Source organism: Eubalaena glacialis, chromosome 18, assembly GCF_028564815.1.
Source record: "Eubalaena glacialis isolate mEubGla1 chromosome 18, mEubGla1.1.hap2.+ XY, whole genome shotgun sequence".
NCBI lineage: Eukaryota > Metazoa > Chordata > Mammalia > Artiodactyla > Balaenidae > Eubalaena > Eubalaena glacialis.
This window is the reverse complement of record NC_083733.1, coordinates 27,585,812-27,609,247: the sequence shown is the minus strand read 5'-3', so window position 1 is coordinate 27,609,247 and position 23,436 is coordinate 27,585,812. Positions and strand designations below refer to the sequence as shown.

Below are 23,436 nucleotides of genomic sequence, written 5' to 3'. Positions count from 1 at the left end.
CTTCGTCACTTTACTGCCTGTTCTCTTTAACAGTGCTCTTTTTCTTCACCTGGCAGGTCGGTGAACAGGCCATTTCTGAAGCTCTGCCAGATCTCTGTGGATTTCCAGGACGTGAGGCCTGCCGGGCGACCTGAGGGCTTACATTAGGGAAACCCGCCCTCAGGTAAGGAAAGCTCCCATTTCCGGGGCTGGGAGGTGGCGTTGGAGAGGGACGGTCTCCGCCCTCCTGCCCTCCCGCGGGGGCCTTCACCTCACGACTCTGCCCCTCCCGGACTTCCCTTGGTCTGGATGCGCAGCCTCTGTGGACCTTAGACACAGGCCTCCCACCTCAAGACTTCAGCATCCAAACCGACCGGATCTCAAGCCGCTCTTGGAAAAGAATTAAACTAGCACTTTAAGCTCCGCTCTGCAGGGAGTTTTGCCCACCCGCCCAGCACCCTGTGGGGCTGCATTGTCACATTTCATTTGCACAAAATAGTGTTCTTTGCTCGGACACCTAATGTGTGCTAGGCCAGCAGCCAGAAGTATATCTAACCCCCCACCCCAGCCCTTTGCCCTGCGTTCCAGATAAGGACTTGGAGGTTCAGAAAAGTTAAGTAACTTGCCCACCTCCATACAGCAAGTATGTGGCAACCCAGGACTGCAACCGCGTCTCTGCCGCTTGGCACTGGCCATCCAAGGTACCCAACGCTTCACTTGGCAACTGAGAAAAGTCCTGAAGGGCCAAAGACACCCTGAGGCTTTTGAAAAGAGACCTCAGGCCAACAAATCTCTAGATTTTTGTTTTTCTTTTTCTTTTTTTTTTTTTAGCCTAAGACCAGACACTTGGGTCTCTCCTTCTCGGCTCTTCCTGCTCACCGCTGCCTCAGTGTCCCCACCCACCCACTAGGCGGGAGAACGAGGCGTCTTCATTCCTTTTTGCCCCTCCCTCTGTGGGGCGGGCCTCTTGGGGGTCAACCCAGCTCCCCAAAAACAAGGAGGGGAGTGACGGGGGCGGACTGGGGAGGATTCCCGCCGTCTGGGAAGAGTTAAAGGGTCGCCTGTCCGGCTCCACCGCCGGCACCTGCTACCAAAAAGCCTCTGACTGAGGTACCGCTCCCGGCCCCCGCCCGGGTCCGCCCGCCACGAGAGCACTGGCCCTTTAAGAGCGGCGGTAGTGCATCGCGGGGAGGAGGGCCGGGAGCGCTCGGGGCTGCGCGGAATTCGCCGGGAACGTCTGGCGCCGGCTCTCTGGCTCGCTCACTCGCTCCGACCGGCTCCCTGCGCCTCATCCCTGGGCTGCGCGGGGACCCGGGCCCGGTCGGGTGCGGGGCGAGCAGGATCCACGGGCGGGAGGCGCGCGCTCTGGGCAGCGCCTGGCCCCGGACATGGACAGAAGGAGCTGGGCGCGCAGGGGGCGCCGCGGGACCGGGCGGCCGGAGCGCTGAGCCAGACAAAGGCTCAGGAGTTGCGCTTGCTCTCGAGAGCCGGGCCCCGGGCGCCGAGGCTGCAGGACCCCGCGGCGGGCGGCTCCGGCCCGCCCTCTCCCCCGTGGGCAGGCTCCGCGCGCCCGGCCCTGCCCGGCCCGCTTTTCCTCGGGCGTGGGAATTTGCCGAGGAGACCTAAGCGGCTCCGCGGTGGCCGGGACCGGGAGGTCTGCCTCGCGCCCGCCGGGCGGGGAGCCAGGGAGCGTCGCAAGTTTCCGAGCCGCGTGCGGGAACCCGGCGAGCGGGCGAGCCGCGCGTGCAGCAGCGCCCCGGGCCAGGCCGGTCGCCGGAAGCATGGGCAGCGACCGGAGCGCGCCCGGACGGCCGGGCTGGGCGGGCAGTCTCCTTAGCGGCCGGGAGGCGGCTGCGCGGCCGCGACTGCTGCCGCTGCTGCTGGTGCTTCTGGGCTGCCTGGGCCGCGGCGCAGCGGCGGAGGGCGCAGAAGTCAATGCCGAGGTAAGGACCCTCGCCCAGTCCCTTTGCCACGGGTTGGAGGACTTGGGGCTGGGGGACTTGGGGTGGGAAGGAAGCCACGCCCGCAGCCTGAAGCGTGGAGAGGAAGGGCGCGGAGATGAACCCCAGTCCCGGAGTTGGGGGCGGGGAAGAAAGGGGACCCGGCAAGCTGCCCCTCCCCAGCTGGCCCTTGGCGGTGCACCTCTTCCCAAACCCTGGAGGGCGTAGGGCTTGCGCCCACTCTCTACCCCCTACAGCCCCGCCCTGGGCACTGATCCTTCCCAGCCCGCGTCCCGGGAGCCGCTTCTGCCGCCCCCAGCCCTTGCTCCTCTCCTTCCCTCTCTACCAGACTCCTGATTCCTCGAGAGCTCTGCGGACGCACGGTGACGTTCTTTGCGAATGGGAAGGGGGCTGCTCTGTGGGGGGGGGGGGGTCTTGGGCACAGCAGGCAGCGCTCCCGCCTAGATAGACTCTAGTTTGGGTGACACTGAGCCTCGCGCGTCAGGCTGGGGTAGGGGTAGGGGGTGCGAACCTCCGAGGCAGCCCATTCGGGTTGAGGGGGCGCTTTGGCGACTTTCTCAGACTCTTGCGCGCAAGCCGCACCAGGGCCAGATGGCATCTAAGAGGGAAGCCCGGTCTCAGCCGGCGCTTCCTCCACCAGCGCCCCTACGCCAAGGCCCGGGCCCAAGAGGGTGGACCCCGAACATTTTTTCACCAGGAGCCCGGCAGACGTCCCTACCGGGGCCCATCTCTGGAGCGGTCCCGTGGGTGATTAGGCGCCGCCTCCTGGCGCAGAGCTGCGTCCAGCCAGCGCCCCCGGCTCCATGGGGTCGCCGAGCGCCGTCCTCCGGATTAGGGACAGTGAGGGCACTAGCTCCGTTGACCCAGAGCAAAAGCGTAGACGTTCCTTCCCGACTTCTAAGACCCTGCTCCCCGCCCAGGAGAAGGGGAGAGGTTTGGCATGGTGGGGAGACACCCCCCTCAGCGCGTCCCCGGTAGGCTCGGGCCTCGGTGCCCTTGCGCCGGCCTGGAGCCTCCTGCCGCCCGGGCTGCTGCGCTGAGTGCCGTTTCTATTTGCAGCCAGGCCGGTGCTCCCTCCCAGCTCTCAGCGGCTTCCCCACCTCCCCGGCTGCCTGGGAGATTTTTCCGATGGAAGCCTGCCCTTCCCCGCCCTACTTTAATAAAAGCACTGAGGAAGGGCAGGGAATTCCTCCCAGCTCAAGTTACACCTCCCAGCCAGTTCCCCACCTGCTCTGCCCTCCCTCTTCGGCCCGGCCAGGGAAAGCTACAGGGAGCCAGGCCCTGGCAGGAGGCAGAGTGGGACCCCAGGCCATGCCCAGTCCAGCTCCACCACCCCACCCCTGATTCACACAGGCAGGCCGGCAGGGGCTTATTGGGGACTCCTGCTGGTGGGGATTGCCCCTCAGCCTGCATCCAGGTACTGGGCAGAGAGTGCTGTTCGGGCCCACCTGCCACTCTCTGGAGTTGAATACCAAAGAATTGCAAGTCATAGACCCACCCCCGAGGAGTTTATAATCCATACTTAGAAACGGCATCTCCACACAGAAAGCAATTGCAGACCAAACTGGAATTTGGTAGCCAGGCATTGTGATTTGGCATTTTAGATGGCCAGGAGCTGGGGCACTGGGACCTGTGGTCTGAGGGCCTTCGTTCTCTCTTTCCTTTGCTTCTGCTCCTCCATCACCTCCTCCTCTCCCAGCTGCGGGAGTACCCGTAGCCCAGAGCCTGCACTGGGGCCACAGACCATGGCCCTATGCCTGTGTGGCACTGACTAGGGATTCTGTGACTGACCTGCAGCCCCTCCCCTCAGGAGAAACTTGGGTTGGGCTATTGCGGGAAGAAACTCTGGAAAGTACAGGGCACCCTTGAATGCTGGAAGCCAAGGTAGATGCAGGACTAGAGACCGGTGGGCTATCCCAGATCCTAGAGTTGGCTTTGGAGTACAGGCCATGGAGTCCCATCAAGTCTGGCCGGATCTGGGCCCAAAGAGTCAAATGGCTTCAGCAGCCAGCCCATTTGCCCGGAGGCTGTGAAAACTGTCCCCAGGTCCGTGCTAACCAAGAACCAGCATCAGAGATTCCTGGGCCTGGCTGCACCCTGTGTCCAGAGCCTCCGTCCCTTGGAGCAGGGCTTTGGTCCTTGACCACAGCTCCAGACCTCCAGTCAGGTCATGGCTGGGACTGTCTCTGAGCAGCTTAGAAACTGAGGCAAGGCCAGCCCCTCTCCCTCTCCCTCCCAGGGCAGACACCAGAGGCATCTTATCAGACTAAGGAATCAGACATGTGCTAGGAGCCAGTAGACACCAGCAACCTGCCAGGCCTCAGCCTGGAGAAGGCTGTCTTCCTTGGGGAAGCCACCACTGAGCCACTCTGCCCTGTCCCACTCCCTCCCTTGGCTGTCAGGTCCCAGTCTCCAGCCATTCTGGGCCACATAGACCCAGGCCCCGCCTGACTGAGGTGCCAGCTGTAGCTCCTGGCCTCCCTGACCTGAGAGTCCAGGCCCTCCTTCAGATTTCTGTCTTGCTCTTTCTGGCTATAGCGCATACTCCGCTTAAGTGCCTTTGATTTTTCACCGGAGAAGCTTTGGCTCTCCCCACCGCCCCCTCCCCCCCAGACACACCTCTAGGCCCTCAGCCCACCCACCCCTCTGCATGGAGGTGACTCAGGCCGCTAGAGTTCAAAGGTGTGGTGCCACTGCCACTAAAACATGGACACACCCACCTCCTTGTCCCTACCTGGCAGCTTAGCAGGAGAGCAAAAAAAGGGGTAGGAGTCAGCTGGAATTCTGCTTTTGACCTTCAGGTCTAACTTGAGCCGCAGCCCCAGGCTTCCTGGGTTCCAGTCTCTGTCCACACCTCCATGCTGGCCCCTGGGGCCCCACTGTGTGCTCCTGTCAGTGCCCTTTCCTAACTGCAGAGCAGAAGCGGCAGGGGCCCCCGTGCCCACCCTCGAGGAGAAGGGGTTAATGTGAGGGCTTGTCTTTGGGAACCTACAGAAGCTGAATCTTCTTGCCTTCTTTTTCCCTCTCTGCTTTTCAATCTGTTCTCCTCTTATCACTAACAAGCTACTGCTCTCCATACTTTATTTCAAAACCCAGAGAGAACTGGGCTGACTGGTGCTGCCAGGCACTTGGGATCCGACTGGGCTGTGCCTTTCATGCCCAGCCCTTTGCCAGGGTCCTGTGTTTGGTCTGCCCTGGGGTACAGTCAGTCAGCTTCCTCCTTGCAGAGAACAGCCCAGTGTGTGCTCCATGTGTGTGCATCACCTGGCCTGCCCATTCTGACCCCTGGACTCAGACGCCTTCCTTTGCCCCAGCCCAAGGAGGGTGGAGAGGAAGCAACCTAGAAACACACCCAGACCCCCCTTAGAAGACTTCCTGCAAATCCCTCCAAATACTACCCATGCTCTCTGATGCCAACTCAGAATAGCAACGCTGCCCAGCAAGGAAAATCCTCTCCCTGCCAAGCACTTGGTTCTGGTCACCCCTCCATGCCCCCTTTGTTGCTTGGTCCAGATGTCCCCTGCCATCGAAGCCTCTGCCCAGCTGGAGGTTTGACTTCTGCCTGAGGCCAGCTTGCGGTGGTCGTAGTGGTGGCCACTGCTTCCCACCTCCAATTAAAGTTGGTGCCGTAGGCCTTTGGGAGGTGATTAGGTCATGAGGGCAGAGCCCTCGTGAGTGGGATTAGTGCTCTTATAAGAACTACCTGAGAGGGCTTCCCTGGTGGCGCAGTGATTAAGAATCCGCCTGCCAATGCAGGGGACACGGGTTCGAGCCCTGGTCCAGGAGGATCCCACGTGCCGTGGAGCAACTAGGCCTGTGTGCCACAACTACTGAGCCTGCGCTCTAGAGCCCGTGAGCCACAACTACTGAGTCCGCGTGCCACAACTACTGAAGCCCGCGCGCCTGGAGCCCGTGCTCCGCAGTGCGTGGGCGCCACCGCGGTGAGACTCCCGCGCATCGTAACAAAGAGGGTCCCCCGCTCACTGCAACTAGGGAGAGCCCGCGCGCAGCAATGTGGAACCCAACGCAACCAAAAATAAATTAAATAAATATTTTTTTTTAAAAAAAGATAATTAAAACTGCCTGAGAAAGCTCCCTTGCCCCTTCCACCATGTGGGGACACAGCAAAAAGTTAGCAGCCAGGAAGAGAGCCCTCACCAAACCTGACCATGTTGTCACTCTGATCTTGAACTTCTTACCTCCAGAACTGTGAGAAATAAATATTGTTATGAGCCACCCAGCTCATGGTATTTTCGTTATAGCAGCCAGGGTGGACTAAGGCAGTTGGCATCTTCAATATCGTCCCAACATTTATGTAGTTCACACAGCTGACCACTCGGGCAGGGGTCAAGCCCCATGGCCAGCTCTGCCCTGGGCGTGGAGATGTGTTCTCTGAGTCAGCAGAAGCAGAGAGGGCTTGGGGGCTCTCTGCTTAGATCCTTCTCCAGCTCAAAGAGGGCCCAGGGAGGAGTCCACAGATGAATGTGAGGACCTGGGACCCTGCAGGTGGCTGAACACTCCAGGCCTGAGGCACACAGTAGGTGCCTTCTGACTGGACAAGCCCCTGCTGAGTTAGAGCTCATATGAGGCTGTTCCCCAGAAGAACAGTGGTTCTGGGGATGCCTGAGCCCTTTAGGGGAGGTAGTACAGATTTTGCAGCCCCGGGCAGGAACAGCAGAGATATATGAGGTGGTCCTGGATCAGAGAGACAAAGAGGGATGCCTCTTAACCAGATCCCATTTCCCTTGTGGGAATAGCAGGAAATGAGCAAGAAGACCCAACTCAACCTCCAGTATCTGGACAGACAGATGGGGACCTGAGTCCCAGCCATCAGCCAGCCCTCAAAGATGCCCCACAGCCATGGAGCCTGGAGGTCAGGGTCTGGAACTGCTCTCTAGGATTTGCCCTTAGCCCTGGACACCACCTGGTCCTTCTCCCAGAAGCAGCTGCCCCCCCCCGAGGGGTGAGAGCCCAGCTTCGTGTCCACCACACATGGGCCTGGCACCTGGTACATAGGAAGCACTTACAAAATGGTGGCAAAATACAGTGACAGTGAGAAGCACATGGCATTTGCTGTTGTGAGCAAGTCATTGACCCCGTCTGAGCCTCAGTTTCCTTGTCTACAAAATGAGACTAGTAATAGTATCTACTGGATGGAGTTACTGGGGAAATTCAGTGCGTTTATGTGTAAAATGCCGAATGCGATGTACGGTGTCCTTCACGTGGGGCCCGTGGAGGATCAAGTGTTATTTTTGAGCACCTTCAACATACTTGGTGCTATCCTGGGCAGGGCCTAGGCGTGTTTTGTAAGCATTTTCACATTTAATCCTGTATTAACTCTGTAAGCATAGGTGCAATCATGACCCCATTGTACAGAAGAGGAAGCTGAGACCTTGAGGTGAGAGACATTACCCCTGATTCCCCAGCCTGGGTGGTGGCAGAGGAGCCTGAGCTCCCAGCCCCCAGGCTGGGTTAAAGGCTACAGGTCAGAGCCCAGGGTGTCATCCTTTGGAAGTGCCGCCAGGCAGGAGCCTGCTGGGCCTGAGCCAGGTAGGAAGGAGGGTGTGGAGGTGGAGCCAGGGCCCGCCCTCAAGCACGTGAGCCTGGAGCCCTACCCCTGCCTGTCCAGCCACCCAGGCTCTGCCTGGAAGGCAGCCCCATGTAAGAGACAACATCTACAGGGGGTTTCCAGGTGAGGCCCCAGGCCTGGCCCTCGGCCAGCCCGAAACCACTAGCAAACAGGGCCCTTTTCCTCACCCCTGCCCGCCCACCGGCTGAAGGACCCGGCTGCTTTTCCCTCCGGGTTAAGGAGTGCGGGGCAGGCTGGGAGGCCACAGGGTAAAGAAGTGGCATCCACTTCCTTCCTGCTTCCCTGGCTGGACGTCCCCCACCCCGCCTGCCCTCCCCACCACCCAGAGCCCCTTCCCCACCTGCAACTTTCCCATCTTGGGGAGTTAGAAATGAGCCCCAAATGAGCAAGTGTGTTCTTCTAGAACTGCGTAAAGATGGACTATGCTGCCTCTAAAGGGAGTAAATCATCCACTAAGGACAGGGTGGTCTGGCTTGGCGCCCCCCTTCTTCCCCGGCCTTGGACTAGTTATGCCGTCTGCGGGCACAGTGAGGACCTCAGGACACCATGAAAGGTCTGTGTCCGTCCGTCGCTGGCGGGCCTGACAAGATGCCTTTTGTGCCTGTCTGGGCAGCCCCGCTAGGGTCTGCTTGGCCTGCAGAGAGAGCTGTGGGTGAGTGAAGCAAAGCAGAGCCAGGAGAGATTTTTCTTATCGCACAGGGTCTGATAAGGCCGGGTGGGAGGCGGCTCGGCCAGTCTGAGCCCCGGGAGCTGGATGAGGCGGCAGCAGCAGCGTGCTCACCCTGCCCCCACTGCTGCTTCATGCACAGTATTGATCGGGCAGCTCCTTCCCAGACACGCCCGCCCTGTAGGGAGGGCCTGCCTCGGCACTGTCTCGGCAGTCCTGGGGGGCAGCCCTGCTGACGTGGCCCAGCGCCCAGACCCAGCCGGAGATGTGGAGTGTGGGGAGGGCTGGGCGCTGTTCCCGAGAAGGGCCAGGGCCCACTGTGCCCTGCCTCAGGCCCAGAGGAGCAGCCGCTGCTTCACAAACAGCCTGGTCCGGTAGCACTGCCCACGGGCTCCGGTGCTAGCCACAGAGCAGCTGCGTGACCCTGGCTGGGCCCCGCACCCTCTCTGAAATTCGCTGTCTGTGTAATGGGGATGGGGCACTTGTGAGCATTGAATGGGGTGATGAGAGTGGACAGTCTGGCCTCCAGCAGATTCTCGGCCCCTGGCTGCTGCATTTATGGCCTCTCCTAGGGGCCAGGGGGCCAGGAATTCCCCCTCAGACTCTTGATGGCTCTACATCTCTTTGCCTGGGGCAACCACTCACCTGAAGCCTCTACACACACTTATGGGATGGGGTCTGGAGCTTGAGAAAGAAATGGCTGAAAGAACCAGGGTGGGTGGGGTCTCCTGCAGCAGCCTCCCTCCCTGGGCTGCAGGCAGGAGGAGGCCTCGTGGCCCAGAGCTCTCTCTGCAGAACCCTTACCTGCCTCCCACTGGACAGTGGTCCTCATGGAGGAAGGCCCACCACTCTGCTGCTTACTGACCTCCCTGAGCCTCAGTTTCCCCAGCTGAGCAACAAAGCTTCACTGCTTGGCTCACCCCACCTGTGAGAGTCGAGGTGACCAGACGGAAAAGGAGACACCTTATGGAAGGGACAGTCTTTACCGGTAGGAGCAGCAGGGGCTTGAGCACAGCCCCTCCCCGACTTTGAGACCAGGGGTCAGTCATGACCTTGGGAATTGCTTCCTGCTTTTGTCCCAGGGCCGCAGAGCCCCTCGGGAGGCTGGAGTTAGGGCAGCACCTGCCATGCACCTGTGCCCCCTCCCCCGTGGTCTTTCCCCTCCACCCCTAGGGCTTGTCAAACTTAGCAGAGCAGTAAGGTGATGAGAAACTTCTCCTGGACACTGGGGGAAGGAAAAGCCCCAGCCCCGCGGACGGTGTAGACTGACTGGTTCATTGCCAGTCAGGCGGGCTCCGTCAGCTCCTTCACCTTGTCTTTCTGGGGCTCAGCTGCTCTGGGCCAAGGCTGTATTTCAGCTTAGCCCACTCATGTCACCAGTCCTCAGCCTCAGCTTTTTACCCAGCAGTGGCCGAGAGACATTTGTCATAAGGAAGCCTTGGCTGATACCGAGATGGAAGCTCCTGGCTTCCCTGGGACTCAAAGGGTGTTTGCCTGTGTGAAGGAGGGTCCACAGGCACCCTTGGGCCTTTCCCGTCAGCCCCCCGAGCTGTGCCCAGTATTGAAGGGGCCCCTCTGCCCCATCCCCCGCTGGGCTCTGGAGCTCTTCACTGCAGACAGGCCCAGCTCTCTCCCCTCCCCAGGGCCCCAGCCTGAGCCTCCCCCGCCCTGCCCTCCTCCTGTCACTCGCCAGACACCCTAATCAGCCCCTTGGTGGCCTGTGATTGCGCTCCCCGGGATATTTTTACCTTATGCAAATAGGTGATATAGAGGTGCCCTCATCTGTCAGCAGCAGCCCCAGTTCTCCCCCCACCTCCAGCTGGATTCCTTTCACTGTTAGAGCTGGCCGAGCATCACAGCCTCGCCTTCTAGATCTTTCCAGGCTTCTTCAGGAAAACCGTGTCCATTAAGGGTGGTGGACATCCCCCTTTACAGACACACAGGAGCGTCAGGAAAGGTGTCCATGCTTGGGAAGAATGGGGAGGGTGCCCGTAACATTGCCAGTGTCTGGTGGACCTGAAGGAAGGGGGCCCCGGGCAGGAGGGGTGAGGGGGGTCCGTGGCGGATGCCACAGGGCGCTCCTGCCTCCCCCAGCTGCCCTGCCCCCACCCAAGGCTGCCGTGTCGGAGCCTGGATCCTTCAACCCTGTCGGCCGACGCAACGGGCTGCCACTCTAGGAACAACTGGGCAGCGCCCCTGCCCCCACCAGCCTCTGCCATTAATACCATGTTGACTGAGCACTTTCCCCTGCCCAGCACAGTGCCAAGGGCTCCTGTGGACTTTCCCATTTCATCCTCACAGAGATCCAGGAGATGAGGCAGGTCTTGATTCAACCCCCTTTTACGGACTGAGGCACAGGGAGCAAAGTGGCTGGGCCAGGATCTGTCCCCAGAGCTGTGGTCGTTTCTCAGCTCGGTGTCTGCCACATTGTTCTGCGAGGCCTGGAAGCTGTGGCTGGGCATCCTCAGGCTCTGGCAGTCTCCCTGTGCCGCCCTTGTTGGCTCAGCCCCCACTCCCTCCAGCGGCAGCCTGGGCGTTGCTGAGTCCGGCTGTGTGGGCACCCCATCCACACCAGGGGCCTGGGCAGGGCCCTGGGCAGGTGCCAGGGCTGGGCTGGCGAGTGGCACTGAGGAAAGCCAGTACCTGAGGAGCTGGATGTGACCCTGGTGGCAGACAGATGAGAGCGTGGCCCAGGCCAGCTGACACACGGCTGTCGGCCCAGAGCAACTACCATGTCCAGCTGCCATCCTGCCCCGTGGGCTCTTGATGTGCAGCCCTCACCTTCCAGAGCATCTCAGAGAGCAGGCCTTTAGGTCCCCTCACTCGGGGGGTTCCCAGAGACCAAAGATAGACAAGGAAGTGTTCAAAGGACATGCTTCCATGTAGGCAAGGCCCACAGCAGTCCCTGGCCTCTGCTCACCAGCCTCCCACAGTGGTCACCATGTTCTCGTGGCCTTGGGGGCACCAGGTGGGCAGGGCAGAGTTCCCTTCCTTACCACCACTCAGCTTGGCTCACTGGGGATCCCGTCCACCGGTTTTGACTGCAATGGTCCTGTCTGCTCACAGACTTGCGGGCATGAATTCCTCACTCTGCGGGTGCACCGGGTCTCCCCAAGGAGATCATAAACCCCTGGAGGTCAGGACACCTCAGCCGCCTCCTCCACGGCCTCCAGCTGGCATGGTACCTGGCACAGAGAGGGTGCTCAGAAACACTTGGCAGGATGGCTGGCTGGGTGGGTGGACACACAGACAGACAGATGGGTAGATGGATGAGAAGACTTGCCCAGCAAGTCTTGAAGGGGACAGGCACCCCCACTGTGTCCCAGCTGCTTTTCCCAGGTCCATCTCTCTCACCCCACCCCCTGACAACCCCATGGCTCCCATTTTGCACACGAGGACACTCAGGCCCAGAGAGAACAGAGTTTGTGGCAGAGCAGAGGCTGGACTTCAGGCCTCCTGTCCCACCCTCCTGGGCCTGGGTGGGCTGCCTGAACCCACCTGCTTCCCTCCGGAAGGTTCAGGGTCTGTTGGGGAGCCGCACCGAGGGGCTGGTTTTCCTGCCTGGTGAGAACTCAAGAGGTTCTGAACCCTGCAGGGTCCCCAGTGGTCTGCCTGGAATGGTAGAAGGCCCCACCCTGGAGGGGCCAGCACAGTAATAAGGACGGCAACTGTGGACTGTCCTCAGAGACACAGCTTCTGTCCTAATGGGGGAAGGCAAATGATAAACACCTAAGTGAAACATACAGTGTGTCAGATGGTGACAAGTGCAGGGAAGCAGGAGAGGGAGTACAGCGGATGGGTGTCTTTTTTACATTTGTCAGAGAACACCCCTCCAATAAGGTGATGAAGCAGAGACCTGAAGAAAATGAGGGCATGAGCCATGCAGATTTCTGTGGGGAGAACACTCCAGGCAGCAGGAACAGCAAGTACAAAGGCCCTGCGGCCTCACAGGTAGCTCCTGTGATAATTGACTTTTCCTCTGAGATGGGAAGTCTCTGGAGGGTTCTAGACAGAAGACTGACCAGACCTGACTTGTAAAGGCCTTTTGTTCCAGCTCTTGTGTGAGAACAGACCGTAGGAAGTGGAAGCACGGAGAGCGTACAGAAGCTCACATGGTCACCCGGCGGGAGGTGGTGGCGGGAGGTGATGGTGGTGGAGGTGAGAGGTGGTGGGATGCAGGCCATGCATGTTTGGAGGTAACGGTGCCAGAACCTGCTGACCAGGTCATGGCCTCTCCTTTGCAGAACTGGCTGCGGCTCTATGGCTACCTGCCCCAGCCCAGCCGCCACATGTCCACCATGCGCTCCGCCCAGATCCTGGCCTCGGCCCTCGCCGAGATGCAGCGCTTCTACGGGATCCCCATCACGGGTGTGCTGGACGAAGAGACCAAGGCGTGAGTCCCTCGGTCGGGCCATTCCCAGACCCCACTGGCACCTGCCCTCCTTCTGGCCTGCTCTGATGAAGGCTTGGCATGTGGAGTTTCCAGAAAAGAGTGGCCTAGATAAGAGATGGCATATGGCTTGATCCTCCGTGCTAGCTCTGATTGGTTGGGAGTGGCTGCCTGCTGCCTAGTGTTGAAAAAGCTCCTGAGGCCAAAGCCCAGCTCAGCAGCAAGGAGCATAGGATTGATTAGTGATGTCTGCCACGGGCATGGGAACGGGGAGGTGCAGCACACATGCGCACATGTGGTTGCCTAGCTAGGCCTTGCTCTGAATTTGGCAGAGGTGATGTGACCCAAAGCCACATCCTTGATGAGCACGCACAGAGCATAAGGTATCAGGGATAAGAAGCCTCAGGGTAACTCTCCTCCCATTCCTGGGTGATACTGCTGAAAAGGGGCTCACCTTTGCAGAGCCACTGCTGGGCACCCAGTCTTCCAGATCTGGGTGCTGGGCACCCAGTCTTACAAGATCACTGTACCGTTTTCCTGATGAGGAGCTCGAAGCTGAGAGAGTCTCTCACCCCCTCCACACCCATATAAGGGGCAGCTGGAGGCCAGTGGGGGGAGGGTGGGAGACGGTGGACTGCCTGGAAGAGGCAGAGCCCAGCAGGCAGGCGTGTTGAGGGGAGGCTCTGTGCACCCAGGTGGATGAAGCGGCCCCGCTGTGGAGTGCCAGACCAGTTCGGGGTACGCGTGAAAGCCAATCTGCGGCGGCGGCGGAAGCGCTACGCCCTCACTGGGAGGAAGTGGAACAACCACCACCTGACCTTCAGGTAGGGACCCTGGCTGCCCAGGGTGGCGTCCCCCCAGGGCACCCTCCAGAAGCAGCTGGCCCCTCTCTGCCTGGGCTGAGGCCTCAGGCTTCCCAGTGGGCTCCTCTGGAAGGCTTCCTTCCCCAGCAGCCCACTGCAGGGTGTCCGGCCTAGCCGTCCAATCCTGCCAATCCCGCTCCCATGCTGATTAGATCAGTCACCCCACTCACCCACCCACCCCAGGCAGTCTCCCTCCAGAGAAGGGCAGGAACGTTGAACGGCTTCTGCTCTGTCCTCCTTCCCTCCATCCCCTGACCCGCCAGCAACCTAGGGCTGGCCTCACCTGCCCAGATGGGCTCCTGAACCAGTGCAAACTGGGGGCTCCAGGCGTCTGAAGGGTAAGGGAGGACTGGGGTGCCTGAATCCAGGCAGATGCAAGCAGGCAAGCAGCAAGTCACCTGCACAGACCCTGGTTCAAGCACCCTCCTCCTTTCCACTGAGTCCTTTGGCAAGAAACCCCCCTGAGCCTTGAGCTCTGTGGCAGTCCCCAAGGGTTCCCCCTTCCTGTTCCAATCCAGCCATGACCCCACCCGCAGCTCCATCTCCTGAGGAAGAGCAGCCCACAAGGTCACATAGACCCAGGCCGCCAGAGTGAATTCATGATCCATGAGTTGATTCATGATCTTTGATGGAGATCTGTCCAGCACATGGACTCTTAATCTGCTTTATGTGGGAGATAACAGGCTTCATCATGCTTTGTGTGTGCATGTGTGTGTGTGTGTGTGTGTGTGTGTGTGTGTGATGCTTGTTAATGCTTAACATTTACATGTCCTCAGAATGAAATTATGTAAGAAAGAAAAAAAATCAGAATATGTACCCTTTATAGGCATCACAGTTTTGTTTGGGTCAAGTGTGAGGCAGAGTTGCCTTTAGTCTGTACTCTTCAAGGCAATGGAAATCTAGAAGGACAGATACTTATTATCAGGGGCTGGTATATTTGTTTAATATTTATCTGCAATAATGATAGAATTGTTTTTAGGAGAATATGGATAGTAGGGTAAAATATAAAGAGAGAAAGAGCTCTTTTAGAATTATACATAGATTTAACCTACTAAATTGCAGAACATTGGTAGTAGAGAAGCAGCATGGCATGTTGGAAAGAGGTATGTTCTGGAAGCCAGCAGTCCTGAGTCTGAACAGGCTTCATCATGCTTTTATCATGTGCAGGCTCATATGTGCCCATGTTCTACCTGAGTTAAGTCATTTAATCCTCCCAGGCACTCCATGATGAAAGCGCTGCCCTCCTTTTCCCATTTTACAGATGATGAAACTAAAATTCAGAGAGACTAAGTCACTTGCCCAAGGTCACACAGAAAATGTTAGAGCCGAGCCTTGAACTCAGGTCACCCTGACCCTGGAGCCCAACATTCAGAACCTCTTGGCCTGTGTTTCCCAAACCGCAGCCATTTGCATCCCACTTTCTAGGTCTTTCTCTTGGCTATGTATCACCTATACTTTTAATTACTTAATGTTTTTCTTTCTTAAAATAAGCTTATTTGGCACAATGCAACCTTATTCAGTGATATCCTAATGAATTCCTTGGCTTCACGTTAGTTCTTTTTTTTTTTTTTCAAATTCACGTCAAAGTAAACTAACAGTTGATATTGATGAGCATTGTCCATGAACCAGCTCAGATCTTATGCCCTTTCCTTCAGACCATGTGTCCCCACCCCCAACCCAGTAAGTGCTAGCAGTGGACAGCAGCCCCAGGCCCTGTGTTCACTCACACATCTCTCTGCCCACCTGCAGCATCCAGAACTACACGGAGAAGCTGGGCTGGTACCACTCGCTGGAGGCGGTGCGTCGGGCCTTCCGCGTGTGGGAGCAGGCCACGCCCCTGGTCTTCCAGGAGGTACCCTATGAGGACATCCGGCTGCGGCGGCAGAAGGAGGCCGACATCATGGTACTCTTTGCCTCTGGCTTCCACGGCGACAGCTCACCGTTTGACGGCACAGGTGGCTTTCTGGCCCACGCCTATTTCCCTGGCCCTGGTCTGGGCGGGGACACCCATTTCGATGCAGATGAGCCCTGGACCTTCTCCAGCACTGACCTGCATGGTGAGAACAGCTGGTCAGGGTGACAACAGGGGAGGCGAGCTGGAGCCTCAGGGCTCAGAGGAGAGAGCATCCCCCGTGCAGTCCTCGGGAGCAGTGACGCTTGGTCTCAGTCTCCTGCCCATCATCTCCAAGGGGGGGTGGTAGGGAAGGGAAGGGATCATCGTACCCATTTTCCAGATGGGGAAGCTAGAGGCCCAGAAGTCAGAGCAGTTTAGCTTCTTCTAAGAGTAAAGCATGGCCAGGCTCTCTGGCCCCCTCAGCCCACCCCAGCCCTGTCTGGGGTGTCCAGGACCTGAGCCAGGTCAGAGCTGACTGCTGCCTGCCCCCACTACAGGGAACAGCCTCTTCCTGGTAGCAGTGCATGAGCTGGGCCATGCGCTGGGGCTGGAGCACTCAAGCAACCCCAGCGCCATCATGGCACCATTCTACCAGTGGATGGACATTGACAACTTCCAGCTGCCCGAGGACGACCTCCGGGGCATCCAGCAGCTGTACGGTGAGCGGGCGGCACGGGTGTGGCCGTGGTCTCTGCACGCGGCTCTCAACTCCCAGCCCTACGAGGCGTAGGTACTACTGCTACCCCCATTTTGTAGACGAGGAAACTGAGGCCCAGAGAGGATTAGTGGTTGTTCACATCATTCAGTGAGTAAATGGTGGTGCTAGAAATCAAACCCAGGGCTGGCCGACTCCAGGACCTGGCCCTCCCTCAAAGTCCTCACCCAGAGCTTTCATGATGGCCCCAGGGCCCCTCACTGCCCCCCTTTCCTCCTCAGCCTGAGTGATACTCTTATTAGACGAGGGTGTCCCTGGGGTCCCAGGACCCCATTCCTCCCACTGTCACTCCCAGCCCGTGCCTGTCCCAGGCTCTCCACTGAGTGTTGCTGGTTTATCACTTCCCAGTGCCTTTGAGGCAGGTGGCATCCCTGCCGCCCCTCTGCAACTAGGCCCCACCAGAGAAGGCCTCCAGTGGGGAGGTGTCCTGGGGGCCAGTTCGGTGGGTCAGGGCCACACTCAGTGCCCACCCTGAGCCCTCAGTGTGTTCCTGGCCACCTGGGAACCAAGTTCTTCCCTCTGTTTGTGTCCACTGTTTCCTGGAGCCTCCACTGGAGCAGGCTGGCATCCTGAGGGGAACATCACCAAGGGGGGGGTGGAGCCAGTGGCAGCCTCAGGGGCGCAGTGACCCAAGCCCAGTGTGGGGAGGTCAAGGAAGGGGTTGTGTGGAGGAGGATGGAGGTCCTCCAAGGGCTGATGGCCGTGCGGGGGAGGGGTCTGCCGTGGCCAGATAGGGCCTTTCGCCTGGGTGGGCTGCCCATGGAGCACAGGTCTCCCCAGGCTGGGGACCCCAGGCTCCCAGGGTTCTAAGTAGGAGACCCTGGCATCCTGGCTGAGTTCCAGGGCTACCCCCTTACTTCCCCCTGCCGCCCTCCGCAGGCACCCCAGATGGCCAGCCACAGCCCACCCGGCCTCTTCCCACCGTGACCCCCCGGCGGCCAGGCCGGCCAGACCACCGGCCCCCCAGACCCCCTCAGCCACCTCCTCCAGGCGGGAAGCCGGAGCAGCCCCCAAAGCCAGGCCCCCCGGCCCAGCCTCGAGCCACGGAGCGGCCCGACCAGTATGGCCCCAACATCTGCGACGGGAACTTTGACACGGTGGCCGTGCTGCGCGGGGAGATGTTCGTGTTCAAGGTCTGGCCCTGCCTGTACCTCCCCAGCCCCTGGGCCCAGGCTCAGAGCCGAGAGCGCCCTCCCACCTCTCCCCCGGACCCTTGCCCCGCCTCCACCCCCGCTTCACTGAGCAGCCCCTGTGGAGCCATCAGACCCTAGACCAAGAAGAAACCAGCCCGAGGGACAAGAGAATTGCCCGGGATCGTACAATAAGCCTAGGAGTCCGCACCCCACCCGGGCTCTCTCCCTGGTGCCGCCCTGGCTTCCTAAGCCACCTCCCCCTGGACCCTCCCTGACCCGGGAAGGGGTGGGTTGAGGGGGGCCTCCCCCAGGCCAAGGCAGCAAGCCTGCCATGCTCGCTCACACCCATGCCCTCCCCAGGGCCGCTGGTTCTGGCGGGTCCGGCACAACCGGGTCCTGGACAACTACCCCATGCCCATCGGGCACTTCTGGCGTGGTCTGCCCAGTGACATCAGTGCTGCCTACGAGCGCCAAGATGGGCGTTTTGTCTTTTTCAAAGGTGAGCTGGGGCAGGTAGGAGGGAGGGGACTGGGCGGCCTTCCTGCCTTTACCTCTGGCCTGACCTCTGACCCAGCCGGGACTGAGGGAGGAGGAGAGGGAAGGACCGTGCACATCTCGTCTTGTTGCCCACTGTGGGCTTACTCGGGGGAGACGAGTCCTCCTGGCAGCAAGGCAGGGGTTGGGGACGTAGACAGAGACCAGAGGACTGGGCGGCAGAGGCTGCTCTGATTGGAGGCAAGTGTCCATCTTCTGCAGCACAGGGGCTCTGCCCCATCGCCCTCCTTCCTTGCATCCTGTGCCCCTTCCTTGCCCCTTCCTCATAAGAATGGGTCCCCGAGCCCACTCTGGGGCAGGATTCCTGAGTGTGTCTGTGGAAACAGTGGAGCTCTCTCCCCTCAGCCCTCCCTCTGGGGCCTGCCTTCCTGGGGAGGGCCTCAAGGGCAGCACCCCTGATGGACCAGCTGTGTCCCCAGCCCCGCTGGCCCGAGCCTCAACCAGGCAGGAACTCCCCGAGGACAGGGCTGGGTCCACACTAAAAGTAAGGAGCCCTGGGCCATGCACTGGGGTGCCCCAGGATGCAGCCCCCAGACCCAGAGGCCAGGCAGGGCTCCCCCTCTTTCCTCTCTCTGTACAGGAACTGTGTGGGGGGGTGGATGTTCAAGTGGGAATGGAGGCCCATATACGGTGCGACTGTGTGTGGTGTGTGTACAGGTGTGACCCGGCAATGTGTATGTGTGTAAATGGGTGTGTCGCAGGTGTCCATGAGTGTCCACTGTGTGTGATGCGAGGGTGAGTTGCACTGTATGTTGTCATGGGTGTGTAGGTGTCAGTGCCTGCCCTGTGTACGAGGATTGTGTGTGTGTGTGTGTGTGTGTGTGTGTGTGTGAGCGTGGTGATGGATGTGAACAGATTTGGGAGCCCAGAATATCCCTCCCGGTGCCCCCTTCCTGCACACCCACCACCGGCCCCAGGCCTGTCCTCACCCCCCTGGCCCCTCCCACAGGTGACCGCTACTGGCTCTTCCGAGAAGCGAACCTGGAGCCTGGCTACCCACAGCCACTGACCAGCTACGGCCTGGGTATCCCCTACGACCGCATTGACACAGCCATCTGGTGGGAGCCCACGGGTCACACCTTCTTCTTCCAAGAGGACAGGTGAGCACCCCTCCTCGAAAGGGAAAAGGCCCGCACTGGGCCCCCACCCTCAGGCCTGACCAGAAAGAACCCATGGCCCGTGCGGACCGGGCTCCAGGCCCCAGCTGGCCCGCAGCCCGGTGCTTTTGGTCACAGGTATTGGCGTTTCAATGAGGACACGCAGCGTGGAGACCCCGGCTATCCCAAGCCCATCAGCGTGTGGCAGGGGATCCCCACCTCCCCTAAAGGGGCCTTCCTGAGCAACGATGCAGGTACCAGGGCCAGCCCCCTCCCAGTCTACCCAGCACTAGCCATTCCCCCTCCTCCACACACAGGAACAGGGCTTGCCTGAGGTCACCAGCATCGAGATGGCATGCAATGGGGGACACAGCTGTTACCCTAGGCTACCATTTACCCCATTTACAGAGGCCAAAGGGAGCTTGCGTAAAGGGCCCCAAATCCCGCAGTGAGGAAGTTACGGAGTCAAGAGTCCAGCCAGACCTGCCTGTGTCCAGAGCTGGTGCTCAGAGCTGCCCCGATCCCCACAGAGCCTTGAGCCTGGCGGGGGTGGGCGGTGAGCTTGGCTCAGAGCGACGGGAGCAGGAGTCCTCCCGGGGTGCCCCCTTACCCGCTTGGCAGGGAAGCATGATCTCTGTCGTTATAACTGAGCAACAGGGAGCTGTGGCTTTTATTTCTCCAGCAGGGTTTCTGGTGAGTTTAAGAAAACCTATCAGCCCTGGTTCTCAGCCTCCGGGTCTCAGGGGAGACCCGGCTGGCTTTGCTAATGCTCGGGTGGGTCACACAGCTGGTTCTGGCGGGCCCGGCACAACCGGGTCCTGGACAACTACCTCCCCCGTGCGTGTCACGCGGCTTCCATGCGTGATGGTTTCACTCTGCAGCTGCTGTGACCTCCTTGTGCTCAGCTGAGTATAGACGCACCTGGTGGTTCAAACCTGGCCCTTCCTGGAGTTAAAGGGATGTGGGTGGAGTGCCCAAGACCAGAGATCTGGTCCGAGGCGGCATCAGTCCCCTCTTCAGGTCTGATGCAGGCTGACTGTGTGGCCTTGAGCAAGACACTGGCCTCTCTGGTGCAGGGAGAAGCCAGGCCTGGGTCCCCTGACTGTAGCCCACAACCCAGCAGGCTACCGGACCCTTCTCTGCGCTGCCCTAGTCAACGTCAGCCCAGCCAGGAAGCACAGGATTCTAGTCGTGCCCCTGACCTAAACCCTGTTCTTCTCTGAGCATGGTCTGGCTCCTATAAGTTGGTAAGGGACAGATTTGAAAATGCCCAGGGAAGCCAGTGAGAAGGATGGTGTTTTAAAGCTGGGGCCCTTTCAGCTCGCCCTGGTCTTCTTTGAGGTCTCTGGCCAGTGGGTGGGCCCCGGCCTGACACCCCTCCGGTCTGCTTGCCCTCGCAGCCTACACCTACTTCTACAAGGGCACCAAATACTGGAAGTTTGACAACGAGCGCCTGCGAATGGAGCCTGGCTACCCCAAGTCCATCCTGCGGGACTTCATGGGCTGCCAAGAGCACGTGGAGCCGGGGCCCCGATGGCCTGACGTGGCCCGTCCGCCCTTCAACCCTGACGGGGGTGCAGAGCCCGGGGCGGGCGGTGACAGTGAGGAGGGCCGCGAGGCGGGCCCCGGCGGCAAAGAGGGGGACTTCGGGGAGGGGACAGACGAGGACGGGGGCAGCCGCGTGGTGGTGCAGATGGAGGAGGTCACTCGGACGGTGAACATGGTGATGGTGCTGGTGCCCCCGATGCTGCTGCTGCTCTGCATCCTGGGCCTCACCTACGCCCTGGTGCAGATGCAGCGCAAGGGCGCGCCCCGCATGCTCCTCTACTGCAAGCGCTCCCTGCAGGAGTGGGTCTGACCCTCCGCACCAGCCCCTCCTGCTCCTCACGGTGCTAAGGGGCCAGGCTGGCCGCGCCTGTGGTTCTGAGACAGCTCCTGGGGCCTTTCATCCAGAGCCTTCAGTGGTTCCCTCAGCCCCTGGGTGGGGGCCCCTCCAGGCCCTCTAACATCCCTGCCAGGCCTGCCCCCTTGTTTATTTATGCCCAGGTATCTTTTTTTTTTTTTTTTGCACACTAATTGAGCATTTCTTCCTACTTTCCTGACCAGGGCGGTCCTTCAGGGCAGGGGGTTAGAGTTTTCTAAATGTAGTTCTGCACCAGACAGGGAATTAGGCTCCCACCCACTTCTGGCTTAGCCAGAGGAGCAGAGGGTCAGAAGGCCCGGCTGGAAGAGTGGCCAAAGGACTGTTGGGCTGTGCTTCAGCCTGAGCACCAGGGCCAGAACCGAGGGCTCTGCTGGCTTTGGAGCTTCGTGGGGCCTAACTGGTCTCCAGCCCTCTGAGTCTCTGTGGTCTTAGAAAGAGCTTTCACCCAGTGGCAGCCCCAGGCCAGAGCGGGCAGAGGGGGAGGTAGCCTGCTGATCGAGAGAGTCCTGTTGAGGTCTGGTTCCTTCCCACCCACCTCTGACAACTCCAGCAGCCTGGTTCCTTATGCCTAAGAACCTACCCTGCCCCTGGCCAGCACAGGGCCAACAGCCCCCAGCTGCCCTGTACCCCTTGAGCCCGCACCTCCTTCCCTCTCTGGAGAAGGGGCCCTGGGCCTGCCTTACCAAGGACCAAAGGGGGTCTGCCGAGGCCCCTCCCCCAAGGGTAGCACCAGCCTCGGCCCTGGGCTGGGTCTCCACCCCAGCCCACCTTCTCCTCTCTGAGTCATGACCCAACTGGGCTCTTTCCGTGAGCGTCCTCCCTCCCTCTCTCACCCACACCACCATCCTCAGAGGTCTCAGAACCCCAGCAGCCTCAGGCTCAGCTGCCAGCGTCCTGGCTGTCCCAGGGAGAGAGGGGCGGATGGGCGCCCAGGCTGGCACGGGAGGTGTCCACAGACGCGCGCCCACCAGCCTGGGGGTGTTCCTCCCTGCCAGCTCCCTGTCCCCCAGGCGCACTGGTCGGGAGAGGCCAGCAGCTCATCCCCTCGCACAGGCTGTGGGACAGGGCTGTGGAGCCCCCAGAAGAGCCCACTAGTGGTAGCCTGGAGATCCTCCCCGTCCTGGGCTCAGCCCTGAGCGTGGAGATGATTCCTCCCTCTTTTCCTTCCCAAAGTAAGCAGGAGGCGAGGCTGCTGTGGGAAATGGTACTGTACAGCCGGCTCTGTCCCCTCTGCTTCCCTGCAGCCCTGAGCAAGCAGGTCTGCCGCCCAGAATCCCTGAGGCCCCTGCGGGGAGGGGCTCCTCATGGGCTGGCCCCAGTGCGGGTCCAGCAGCTTCCTCCCCCCTCCATCCTCAGAACCACCAGTGAGCCAGCCAAGGGGGGTGGGGAGGGAGGGGGTCAGTGTCCACCCCCATACGTTTCTTTCTGTAAATAATCTGCACTGATTAAATTGTACGGCCGGCAAGTGTGCCTCCTTTGTAAGAGGCCTTGGGCTGGAGCTTACAGCTGGAGGGGCTGCAGGTGACTAGGGCGGGGAGGGCGTGGTCCAGGCTGGGATTAGGGGACTTGCCCCCCAACCACGCCAAAGAGACCTCGTTCCCAGTTCTGCGGGGGCTCCTTCCCGATGGCCCTGGAAGGGGCAGAGCTCTGGGGAAGAGTGGGAGGCGGCTGCCCTCAATAGACCAGAGGAGGGTGAGGCAGGGGACCAGGGGTGGCCCTGCTGGGGTCGGGCAGAGAAGGGGTGGGGAATTTACTGGCCATTCCTTCATGGTGAGAAAGGGCACCCAGCCTCCCGCACACCCTGCACGTCTACGAAGGGTGGGATAACCAGTCCAGGCCACCCAGCCTTCCCACCCATCCAGACTGGTTCTAGGCAGCCTGAAGACCCAGCTTGGACGGGAAGAGATGAGAAACGATGCCACTGTGGATTCCAAAAGTTCCCCTCATCCACATGCTCTGCCCAGAAGGTGATGGGCCGCCCAGGATCTGCCCTCTTTGAAGAAGCAGAAAACCTCGCCCCGGGCAGGGGGCAGCCGATGCCCAGGAGTGCAGGAGACGGGCGTCGCTGCCCTCGGGTCTGAGCTTGGCTGGTGAGCCTTGCACTCCATGTCCGACCTCTGGGCCCAGCCTGTTGGGCGCCAGCCTTTGCACCCAGGACCGCGATGCTCAGCCACGGAGCAGGCCAGGCCCCCAGAGCTCCTTAGGCAGGGTCCTCCAGCCTGCTCCAGGCCCACCCTCCCCCGCAGCTGCGTGCCCCCTTCATCCCGCCCTTTCCTCTCTTTGTGTTGAAAACTGGCTGAGGAGAGTAGGAAACGCTGGCCCTCGGAAGCCCCAGAGGCCACTCAGGCTCAGCTAGGAAACGCCTGTGTGCTTCCCCCAGCCCAGGGGCCTTGGTGGGCGGCACGGGGGTGCGGGTAGACGCTGCCTCGTCAGCCTTCCTGTAGCAGCAGCCACGGGGCCCCACCAGGTCTGCCTCCTGCCTGAAGCCTTAGGGTCACCCAGAAGCCCAGAGGTCACCAGGCAGGAGGAGGGCGGTGTGGGGCACGGGGACGAGAGAGGACAGGATGAAAGGCCTTCTCGCCCAGCTCGTCCGCAGCCGCCGGAGGGGAGACTTAGCAGAGGCCTCACCTCCTCAGGAAACCGCCCGAGGAGTCTTCCAGCCCCAACT

General features: G+C 60.4%; 1 protein-coding gene across 2 annotated transcripts; it reads left to right on the top strand.

Moving 5' to 3' along the window:
- The first annotated feature begins 1,199 nt into the window (after positions 1–1,199).
- Positions 1,200–22,233, top strand: MMP15 (matrix metallopeptidase 15). 2 transcript variants are annotated; one of them, XM_061172930.1, is made up of 10 exons: positions 1,200–1,922; positions 12,442–12,590; positions 13,283–13,411; positions 15,200–15,507; positions 15,842–16,003; positions 16,939–17,192; positions 17,553–17,691; positions 18,697–18,847; positions 18,983–19,098; positions 20,245–22,233. In XM_061172930.1, the coding sequence occupies exons 1-10, from the start codon at positions 1,761–1,763 to the stop codon at positions 20,700–20,702; spliced, it is 2,028 nt and encodes a 675-aa protein (XP_061028913.1). In that variant the 5' UTR covers positions 1,200–1,760; the 3' UTR covers positions 20,703–22,233. The 2 variants fall into 2 exon arrangements, with proteins under 2 accessions (XP_061028913.1, XP_061028914.1); XM_061172931.1 differs by lacking the exon at positions 1,200–1,922 and adding an exon at positions 12,026–12,148.
- The last annotated feature ends 1,203 nt before the right edge of the window (positions 22,234–23,436 follow it).